Source organism: Condylura cristata, unplaced genomic scaffold, assembly GCF_000260355.1.
Source record: "Condylura cristata isolate star-nosed mole 26May11 unplaced genomic scaffold, ConCri1.0 scaffold00030, whole genome shotgun sequence".
Classification (NCBI taxonomy): Eukaryota; Metazoa; Chordata; class Mammalia; order Eulipotyphla; family Talpidae; genus Condylura; species Condylura cristata.
In genome coordinates, this window is record NW_004567131.1 from 6,323,962 (window position 1) to 6,335,937 (window position 11,976).

The 11,976-nt window shown below is 38.6% G+C and overlaps 1 protein-coding gene across 2 annotated transcripts in view; it reads left to right on the forward strand.

The window, feature by feature from the left end:
* EPC1 (enhancer of polycomb homolog 1 (Drosophila)) overlaps window positions 1-11,976 on the forward strand; it is a 60,365-nt gene continuing 48,389 nt past the window's right edge. For both annotated transcript variants that reach the window (XM_004691176.1, XM_004691177.1), the window contains exon 1: window positions 1-422. In XM_004691176.1, coding sequence (XP_004691233.1) covers window positions 270-422 — 153 coding nt within the window. In that variant the 5' untranslated portion in view covers window positions 1-269. The remainder of the gene's footprint in view (window positions 423-11,976) is intronic.

An 11,976-nucleotide genomic window follows, 5' to 3' on the forward strand; every position in this document is an offset into this window, starting at 1 on the left:
AATGGCTGGGGTTGGCTGAAGAGCGCACAGTGGAGTTTTAATGTCCGCCATGTTGGCCATGGCGTATTGAAGAGAGCGAGCGAGAGAGGAGCGGAGCGGCACAGCTTCCTACCCTCCTGGCTGGTGTTAGTGCCCGGACGGCGGGCTCTGCGCTCCGCCCCTCAAGTTCCCGGCAGCGGTAGGCAAGTGGGGACCGAACCCCCGGTTCTCCATGATCCCGCTGGCCGGGGCCGTTTCCCCAGAGCGGAGAGGTATCTGCTGTGCCTGAGATGAGTAAACTGTCGTTTCGGGCGCGGGCGCTAGACGCCTCGAAGCCGCTGCCGGTTTTCCGCTGTGAGGATCTGCCCGACCTGCACGAATACGCCTCGATAAACCGGGCCGTGCCGCAGATGCCCACCGGAATGGAGAAGGAAGAGGAGTCGGTACGTGTTAACTCCCCTGTCCGACCCACCGCCAGGCCCCGCTCCCTCTGCTGCCTGCGGCGGCGGAGCAGCATACCCACACAAAATGGCCGCCATCTTCTCTTCGCCGCCGACTCTCTGTCGCCGGCCGGGCCTTTACTCCGCCTCCCCCGGCCTCGACCCCCGGCCGCCGCGGCCCGGCGGGGCCTCCTCTAAGGCCATCCCGCCGACCCCGGCCACTTGTACCCGGGTCCCGCGGAGTTCGGGAGCCCGAAAGGCACAAAGGGGTCACGTGACGAAGCTGCCGGCAGCCATTTTGTGGTCTTAGTTCTTGGGTTGGGCCTTGTGCATCCGGAGAGGGGGAACCGGCTGGGTGGCGGTGGGGGTGCGGCGAGCCGGGATCCGACGCGGACCGTCTGCAGGCCGCTCCTCAGGCCGCTGGGTGGCGCTCTGGGGCCACCCCTGCCTTCGCGCGCTACCGGCGCTGGGGAGCGCAGGTTCAGTGCGCCGCTCGGGAATTTTCACTTCCCTCTGGCCTGGGAAGCTTGTCCGGCTCAAAGCAGCCCCCACGTGGAGCGTCAGGGGGGCATTTAATGTGGACTGCAGAGCTCTTAGGCTTAGCCCCCTCCGCTGCCCCCCGCGGCGAAGTAGCGGAGGGTACTGCACGATTTCTCAGACGGCGGCTTACTTTCCTGGAAGATAAGACTTAGGCACTGTAGTATCCTGTCGGGACTTTGCATCCATCCCTACCCATTGCTAGTCTGACAATAATAAACTATCCCTGGATTTTTCTTTGATCCTTACAAAGATGTTGGGGGTAGGGGAGTGGGTTCCTTTCTTGCTATATATATATATTTTTTTTTTTTTGGCAATTTTTGGCTCTTCTAAAACCTGTAACTTTGTTGCGAGTGGGCGTGTGTGTGTGTGTGTGTGTGTGTGTGTGTCTGTTTGATAAAATGAAGTTCGCCTTTCTGGTTTTTCAGCATAGGGAGAGAAAAGACCCCATTTAAGTAAATATTACAGAAAAATTTACGAAAGAAGTTCCTTTTTTACGAATTACCGAACTAAGGCTAAGTGAATTCATTCGCGGAAATCTTAACGTTGAAATAAGTGCATAGGGTGGGTTTTGGTATTTAAGTATTTACAGCTAATAAACATTTTAGTACTTGTAGCTTTAGACACAAGGATAATAATAGACTCTTCCTCTCATTTCCCCATTTTTGACAGTATAAAATTTGATGACTTGTAAGTCTAAGGAATTCCATACCTTGGTTTTCAGATACAGCCTTTAAACAGGGTGCAGTTTATTGACAGTTCGAGGAAATCAAGGAATCACTGGATTTGTGTGCTGCAATTTTACTGTGGAAAATTGTACTGTAATGCCTCTACTTGGTACTGTAAGAATTTTAAATGTAGAAAATAATGCTCTGTACTGTTGACTTTGAAAATAAAACTGTTTGAACTGTTTGGGTTGTTTTAACCTTTTAAAACAAAATAGCTGTGACAGCTCAGTGTTACTTTTGAGGGTAGTTTTAAATCTTTACAGACAAGCTAAGTTTTAAGTGTATGTAGTAGTTGAGATTGTCTAGTGTAAGTACTGACTTTGAGCACATTATCTGAGACAAAACCTCACGTTTCTTTTACTTGTATCACCTTTAGAACAGAATGGTGTGTCATGTGTTTTGTTTTTTTTTTAATAAGTGATTTGTTTTTAAAAATTAAAGTACTTGTGACTGCAGCATCTTGTCTTTTGGTTTTATTTTTGTTTCTATTTGTAAGTTTTACAGATAATACTTTCAAGTTGGGGTTTTGGTTTTACACTGCCCTGGAAACTAATTTGTACTTCTTGTTTTGCAGCCAAGGAGGAGAGAGTCTTGGTTAAAGAAAAATAACAATACAGTACACTTTAGAAATTTAGTTTTTTTCTGTTGATAGTACTTTGGACAGTGCCACGAGCTACAACCTGAAATGAAAGTTAAGCTCAAGTATCTATGCTTATGAAATTTAACATAATTTTTGTTTGCGGAAATAATTTTGCATTCCATAATCTGACTCCATAGGTTGTGACACATGTAGAGTTCCTGTTTTTGAGGAACAGACAAGATTTATTTTTGTCTTCAGACTACCTTTTTCCATTGAGTGTTTAGAATTTGTTTCACATCACACACAGCCAAAAACTAAGGTCAGTGAAAGGGTAGACTTCAGGAATAGATGCTGAACTTTAAATAGTGGCAGGTAAACTGCTGCTTTACTGTGCTGTGGTTCAGGCGGTAATATTAGTAGGCCATATAAATCACAATATTGAAAGTAGTGCATTGCTCAGTATTGAAAACTTATAAAGAAGAAGGGTTAATTATTGCCTTTTACACTTCAGTTAGTTATACGCGTAGGTTGGAGTAATCTAGAACCTAAATTGTCTGGCTTAAAGAAAATGTAATCCTACATTAATCATGAAAGGTGAGGCAAATTAGATGAGAATAGTTTTGTACACAGTCTTGTTAGCAGGACATTTCATGATTAAAATGTAACTGCAAAAATGTCGTGCAAACCATGTAGTAGTGATTATTGCCATGTTTTGTTTCTTTGTAAATTTGCTAGAAAGCTCTTAACATTGGAGAAATAACACTTGTGGTGTACTCGGGTTTAAACAAGTTTAATACTACATTGAACACTGACCTAATTAGGCGTCTTTAATTTGTAAGATGTTAAATACAAACCCCCTCACCGTCACATGTTAAATTAACTTTAGAACTTAAGTTTTTTTTTATTTTTGTTTCTCTAGTAGGATTGAAGTAAGCCTCCAAATTGTAGTAACTGGAAGCATTTGTCAGATGTGAGGGAAATGAGTAAGAGAGCTCTAAGTGAGTTGAAACTACTTCTGAGACCATTAAAATATTTTAACTTTTTTTTTTTTTTAGTTTATAAGGTAATCTTAACTTTGACTGCAATCTTAAATTAGAAGCATTAAAATAGTGCCAGAGCTCTATCTTTAATTGAAAAGGCAGCTTTCCCAAGATATCAGTAGTATCAACATTTTTTTAAAGAATTATTTATGCATGCAGAACTGGGGTACAGGACAGAGGTACAGGGGCGGTGAGAGGAATCACCAGAGACAGTGTTGGGAGCCGAACAAGCAGATTCACAAAGTACACTGCTGATGGGCGCAAGCAGTGGTCTTACCCGAGAGGTCTGCTGTGCTAGTGGATCAACTCTGGGGTGGGAGATCGAACTTGGCACAGAAGAGGCTGCAGCTAGCTTGCCAGTGCTGCACTTTAACCCCCTGTGCCACCAGGGAGGGCCAGTATCAACTTTATGTTAAAATTTACTTATTTGGCCAAAACTGACGCTTTATGTTATAGTTCCTCTTGATGGAAACATCACTTTCAGAGATTCTTAACAAATTGTAGCCACTTGGTTCCTGTAGTATTTCAGTACTTTTCATTGAGTTATCTAGGGTGTGTGACTACTTATAAGAGACATTGACTTAACTTTTCCTGTTTGTCTTGCCTGTTTTGAGGAGGATATGCAATGTACTTAAGATGTTGATACCACCATAGTGTCTTGATAGTGCCCTGCACAGTAGCCTTTGAGATAAAAGTAGTGTCTACCCATCATAATCCAGCACTTTGTTTTAAGGATTAAAGTAGGAGTCTGTCCAGACAAAATTAACTATATACACCTTGCTCTTAAAACTATGTTGTTTATTACTGGTCCAACATACAATTTTATTAGACCCAAGTTAAGAATTATTTATAAAGTAGTAGATATTTTTTTTGTTTGCTATTAGGAAAAGTTCAGCATTAAATTTTCAAAATTTGAAAAAACTTAGTATTTGTAGTTATTTCATTTTATTAAAAAGTTTTGAAGGGGACCCTCCCTGGTGGCACAGCGGGTTAAAGCACTGCACTAGAAGCTCAAGCCACTTCCGCATGAGTTCGATTCCCACCTGCCCAGAGGTGACCACATGGCACCGCAGACTTCACCTGACCCGCCCGCTGCTCCCCTCAGCAGTGTACTTTGTCTATCTGCCAGTTCTGCTCCCCACTCTGTCCCTGGTGAATCCTCCTCACCCTCCGCATCTCTGGCCTGTACCCCAGTTCTGTACGAATAAATAAATAAATCTTTTTTTAAAAAAAGTCTTGAAGGTCAGATTTCTCTCATTTTAAGTGAGGTCAATTTTTTTTCCCTTTCATATTTTCTAAACCAGTAGTTTTTTCTTTATCTTACAGCTATAAAAATGAATCTAGAGCATTCCATTCTCTCCACTGATCTATAATAAGCAAAGCAATTAACTAGTCTGAAATCAAAGCTGAGAAGCAACAATAAAATCTAGGTAAACTTTCTACCCCATCCAAGATATTCTTGAGTATAATTTTCTAAGCTGGGGTTCTAAAGGTTACATGAAAATGATTCTGGAAGTCAGTGAAGTACGTCAATATGCATGTAAAAGTTTTTCATCAGATACATATCTAAGGAAGGGTGTCATATTTGTCACCAGTAATAAGCTGTTGGCAGAAAGCTCAAGGTTAAAGAACAGCCTTAGAAATATCAGTCATTTTGATTTTTTTCAGTATGGCAATTATTATGTGGACTTAATGGAAGGGTAATTGAAAAATAGTAAAGGTTGTAGTTAACTCAGGAACGGACTAAGAATGCTCTGAAAACTAGTTCCTAGGTGCTTGTTATTAATATTAAAACTCTTTGGTATACTATTAATAATTAAAATTTTGGATTGATACCTTGTTGCTTCATTTTATTATAAGGTAGTAATAAAAATTAATAAACATGTCTCTGATGCTGTTTTGACAGAACAGAACTTAAAAGTGCCATATACACATGGATGGCTTAAATTTTATAAACAAGTAATAGCTTTTGCTTATAGGGTATACTAGGGTTAAGTATTGTTAGCCATCCCTGATATTTAAAATGAACCAGTTTCTTTTTTTAATATTTTGCCTCATGTTTCTTTTTTTAATATTTTGCCTCATGGTATTTAGTATTAGTAGTGGTACAGAATGTGCATCTGTCTATACATATATAATGGCAAGAGTTAGATTTGTATGTATGATGCTGTGAATTTTGTCTATTTTTAGACAGTTGGCTTGAAAAATTGGGAGTGCACTTGATTATAATATTAATTTTAAAGCAGAGGGTCACATTTTAAAACGGGCAGTAATACCATGGAATGATGACTTAATTTGTGACTACTTAAAAGAAGACAGCTTGCAAGGAAAAAACTTACATTGTCATTGTGTATAAAATTAATTGAGTAGTGCAAAAACTGTGAAATACTTAGAGAAACAGAATCAAACAGTAGGTGTTTTAAAGCAGGCTAGTCAGGAGGAGTGAGTTAGCTCCCTAGCCAGGGCTCTGAACTCTGCTGCAGTGGCTGATGATAGCTTCATAGTGCTGATACTTGACCCCTTGTACCACCAGAGAGGGTCATGAAAGTTATCTTTAAATTAAAGCTTGCTTCAGCTTCAGATATGCTTTGTGACATAGTTTGCTGAATTTTGCCAGATTATTAAAGCAAATCATTTCAGCTGAATATCCGTCAGAATAGCAAGTACTAAGTACTTATGGTAAATCCAGGGGCTAAAACAACCTGGATTAAATCTGTTGGTGGTTTAATACTGGTTCAAATCTCTATATAGTGGGATGAATTATTTTGAAAATTTTAAAATCACGACTAACCATTTTATGTTTTCTGCGAAAAGTGTAATTTGGTTTTTGTGGACTTTCAGAGGCATCTTACCAAATGAACATTAGCTTCTTTGCCTATTAACAGTCTCCTGAGCTGTCTTAGAAGGTAGTTCTGAGACGTGAATGAGGCATGATTTCTAAGTGCTTGTCCAATTATTTTCATTATTAACTGAATAGTAATTGAATGTTAGGAATGGTCTTGCTTTTGTTGATGCTCAGACACTGTATATGACCCCTTGTATTTGGGATTGTCTGGTATAAATATGGCTAGACATGTTTTCTGTTCTTAAATAAATGGTATACAGATGTGAAAAATCTTTAAATTTACATAATTAATTGGGAAAAACATAACACCTCTGCAATAGCTGTGGGCATATCAAGCTTCTGACACTGAGCATGTAGGCCCTCAATTACACAGGTTTTTCTTAGCTGCAAAATGAAGGGTGGCTGTAAGTTTCCTGCTGTATTGAGTATACTGTTACCAACATACTCAAATATGTTTCCAACTGTATTTAATGCTTATTGAATAGAGTGAAACCTTGAATTGGTTTATAACTAATTCACTTTCATTGTAACTGTTTGTCTTTATATTGGGTTGTCGGCATTTTTTTCTGTTTGCAAGTTTACTCAAACAAGTCTCAGAGTTCCAAAGAATAGATGGTGGTCAGATCTCCGATTGTTGGGAGAATTTCAAATTTGGTTCAGAATGTTATAGAGATAAGTTGCAAATCATGCTTTACCTGTAGGTGATAATAATAGAGTCTGAATATGGAAAAACTACAAATATGGCTGTGCTGAAGTCGAAAGCTAGACCTCTACTTGTTCTAGTAACTAAGTGGAGATGTTTGAAATAAAGTATATTGTACAAAGACTGAGAAGACAGAAAATTTAATTCACTTTTCTAACAAATACAGTGTGCATTTTCTATGAGCCAAGGATTATTATAGACCCTGTGTTTACAACAGTGAATGAACAAGATTCCTTTTTCATGGATCTCAAACATTCTAACATATAAACTCTGTGAAAGTAAGACATTTTTTCCTGCTTTATTCACTGGTGTGTTTTCAGCACCTGAAATAGTACCTTACAATGTTCAGTATTGAATTCTAATAGGAAAACAAAAACCTAATGAAAACTGTAACAGCTATAATATGGCAGTGCAACAGGATAATGCATAATTTCATGTGAAAGGAATACCATCGTTTTCTTTGTATAGATGGTCAAGGAACAATAGAACCTACTGATGGACTTGTGTATACTAGATAAGGGAGAGAGAATCAAAGATTTACCCCTATTTTTTTGATTACTTTGCACAGCGAAACAGATGATTGGGACACTCTGGGGGGGATAGGGAAAATTGGGGGTATAGAAAGGATAGGCCTGTTCGTTTTGAAGTTCTTACCACATTTGATTGATATGGATAAATATAATGCACTAGAGCAATTTGTACTAGTGGTATAAGATTTAGAAGTCATGGGCTGGTGCTACAAATTTGAAAGTCTTCGCATATAGAAGTTTTTGTAAACTGTTCAGGGGCTCAAGAAGAATTGCTGTTAGAATATGTAGAAAATGAAGATAAAAGTGTCTCTGGAAGTCTCTGGACATTGGATAGCCACTGAGAAGATAAAAGTGACCACTTAATAGGATTAAATTTGTAGCATCGGTCTATTTTTATTTTAGGTGAGTGAAAGGAAAATGGAATGGAAAAATTGCTGAAAGATAAATGAAAAGGTCCTAGCAAGTATAAATGACTCTTCAGAATAGTTCTGCTATCAGAAGGAAAAGGAAAAAACGAGGGCAGTAGCTGGAAAGAACAGGGGCATCAACAAATGGTGTCTAAAAATGAGGGGCCTCTCTGGTAGTGCTGGGCTGAAGAATCCAGTGCTATCAAGCTATCACCAGCCTCTGAGACCTCAGTTAGATCCCTAGTCAGGGAGCTAATCCACATGGCACAGCAAGACTCCTCTGTTGTCACACACTGCTGCTTCCCTGAGCAGTGTATTTCAGTAGATAATGCTTCTTCTGCTCCCCACTCTGTCCCTTGGTTAATCCTCTCACCTCTGGCCTGTACCCCAGTTCTTATATGCATAAATAAATAAAAATAAATCTTTAAATAAAAATGTCCAGCAAACACAAATGAAGAGAGCATCGCTGAGACCTAGATTGTTCTGGTCATTGCTAGAGTTTTCAGACTACAGCATAGGTAGGTGAGATCCCAAGTAGAGCCTCATAGCCTCCTTGAAGAGACAATACTTTAGATATGAGGAGGCTTCAGGGCAGAGTAATATGTATAGTGATGCCCTTTACTGTGGCTGATAACTGATCTGAGCTTGTCTGTGAGAAACTGGAGGCTGGGGGAAAAGAACTAAGAGGAACATTTCTGGGAGCTCACAAAGCTTGGGAATATGTTGTATCTTTACTAGCCAAAATGGAAAGACCTCCTAGTACATTGGACTTTAGAGTTCTCGAAGGGTTATTCTCTTAGTGAATAAGGACCAGATTGCCTGTAGACGAAATACTGTTTTAGTTTTATTATAATAAAGATCAAACTAATTTCAGATAACATAACATAAACTAATTTCAGATAACATAACTAATTTCAGATAACATAACTCTAGAATAAATCCAAAAAATGTTTAAAAGTATACCAAATGATCCCACAACATAACTTGGTGCTAGGAATCCAATACCAGGCATGCAGAGAAGCTAGAAAATTTCACTGTTAATTGGAGAAAAAAATCAACACAGACATAAAAGTAACCCAGGTAATATTAGCAGATAAAAATGTTTAAAATAGCTGTTATAAATGCTATTAGAAATAGTATATAATTTGGAATGGTATCATTAAAAAGGAAAAAAGCAGTCTTATCCTTCGTTTGCTTAAGGTTCTAAAAACCATCAGTATTTCTCTTGTATCACTTTCATGGAGGAATTAGTACTAATTAAAAGAGAAATGCCTTTTCCTTTTTAAAAGCAAGAAGGCAGCTTCAGGTCAGTTGGCACAGTTAACAGACAGTAGGTCAATGAGGTGGTTTACCCCATAATTCTAATTACTCTATGATGTAAGAGATGAGGTCATCACCTCAGAATGAGGGAGGAACCTTAAAAGAGACAAAGGTATGTATGGGAAAGACAGCTTACCTCAAGAAATGTATTATGGTTGATATACTAAATGAAGGCTCGAAATTTGTGATCTTTGGAAGTGAGACAGTTTGGCTCACCTGAGGTTTGTTGTTCAAGTACAAAAAAAAGAAGAGAGGAATTAGGGGAATTAAATGATTTATTAAGTAGATTACTATGCTAGACCATGAGATACTAACAGTGTAAGCAGAAGGAAAGGCATCAAGAAACTTATAGGAGGGCAGAAGTTGTAAAACTATTGGACCAGAAAGCTCTAGAATAGGCCTGTTAAAGTGAGAGTGCTGAAATAGGTGAAACAAAGACAGAAAGGTGGTTGTTAAAGAATGAGATGCTCGAATTTAGATTTCAGTGGAGACACAATTATAAGGAAGGCAAGTTCCTAGGGTATAACCACAGGCAGGGTGGCTGGTGTGGAATAGAGGAAAAGACCACTGTGAGAAGGTCCTGGTCTTAGACATCATCCAAGTAGATAGGTTCTCTGAGAATGATATAATACTTGAAAAGAATGAGCTCTAAATCTGACCGAAAGACTATATAACAGCTCTGGGGAAAGAGTGTGAACTTCTGAGGGATTAGATTTTTTTTACAGGACAGCAATAAAGAAATGGTATGGAACTGGGCAGTGGGAAGCATGGAGGCTGAATGTTTATAAAAGTATGTGGAACTTGGAAAAAGAAAAAGCTATGTGGAAGGATTACAGCACTTCTCAAAGACATTGCCAAACGTGGGGAATTAAATGAGACTAGAAAGAGGATTTTACTGATAAATCTTTATTCTGGATAACAGAGTGGAATCATTTGGAAAGGTAGGGAAAGGTAGAAGATTGAGTCAAATTAAGGAATACTGAGATCAGAATCGTGATAACCTAGGCAATGCCATTAAGTCTTGAATTCCTAAATAGATACAAAGAATAATGAAATATGTCCAGCCAACTTCCTATGAACAAACAGTACTAGATACCTTCTTGCTAGAAACTGAATTATATTGGGCTGTTCCTTAGCTAGAGATGGTATGATTAACCTGAAGGAAGGGCAGCTCCACTGTAGAGCCTGGTGACTCAGTGAGCTTCAAAAAGTACCTGTCACTCCTCCTGCACAGTTGCATAAATATCTTTACAAGGAAGGATTTTGTACAGCACATTTGTTTCAGGGTCCAGTAAGTGGGACACTTTAGAGCTACTGAACATGAGAACTCTTCTTCACTGATTCTCAAACAGGCACTGTAGCATTCTCTCATTCTTAGAACATAAAAATTTGGGGATGCCTTTGAAGGTCACAGTTATTAGGAGATGCTATTGGTGTTTGATACCAGGGGTTCAGTAATGATGTAAATTCTAACATGAAAAGGTTTATCCCACAAAACAAAATTGCCCATAACTTTTGACTGCCCCACAGACCATATCATTTGATAAAGCTTCTATTTTCAAGTTATCTCAGACTAGAACCTAATTCCACTTTATATCTAAAGTTATATGTGTATAGTTTGATATATTTCTCTGCTATGACTAGTTTATAAATTAGGAGAATGTACTTTTGGTCAGAACTTTCACAGGCAATAATACCATTTTGGAAATAAAATGGCATCATTTAATTCTCTTATATTGCAGATAGATACTTGATTCTGTGAAAAATATGTATAAATAGGTAGAGTAGTGAAGGAATTTGAAAAGAGAGAGCATTGGGCCTAATAGGGCCTACTTTCCTGGGTTCAAAATGAGCAATGGCATTAGGTTTCAGTTAAAGGTTCTGGTTATACCACTTAACACTTAACTCAGTGTAAGAGTTAAATGAGATCCTAAGAAAAGTATATCACTTGGTGCCTTAACATACAGTTTAAGTGCTTAGATATTTTTAAGTTATTTTAGTTTCATTTTTAGTCCTTGAATGATAGGAATATGTTTTAGGCAGGCTCTAAAAAAATTAACAAATTTCCATTACAAGTAACTTGTGCTATGATGTTTTGATAGTGAGTGGATACTGAATCTATATACACATCTATATATTGATCTGTATACACACCTAGTTGTGTATTTGTGATAAAATTTGAGATAATAATAAAACAAGGTATCAAAAAACATAGCCTTAAGTAGACAAGGATGGCAACTCAAATGGACTGTTTTCTCAAATACTTTGCCGGGGGATACTTACATGTTTCCCAGAAAATGGCTAAGCTATATAAAATGTGTTTTGCAGAATGTGTCAGATGCAAAAAAAAAAAAAAAGTTACCAGGTTTTATACATTGTTATTTTTAGCTTTTAAAACTGCTCCACTGTTAACTATTACTAGAATGTCCTCCCTGCTGTTAATTTTCAAGACTATACCCCCCCCCTTAAAGTTATCCGGATTTTTTCCCTTTTTTTAATATGGGTTCACTTGTTACTTTAATATCTAAAATCTTGAATTATTCCTTTTTCCTAATAAAATAAAATGCATAAACTCAGTAGGGTTTAATGGACTCTATCTGACCTTTATCCCTATCTTGTCTTTTTTTCCCTTCCTTAAAAGCCTGTCTTGGTTATATTTTGCTGCATAACAAAATACGTGCAAACTTAGCTTTTTTTTTTGTTTGTTCTTTTAAAGATTTTATTTATTTGTGCATACAGAACTGGGGTACAGGCCAGAGGCTCAGGGGCGGTGAGAGGCTTCACCAGAGACAGAATGGGGAACAGAACAGGCAGATCGACAAAGTACACTGCTGAGGGGAGCAGTGGGCGGGTCAGGAGAGGTCTGC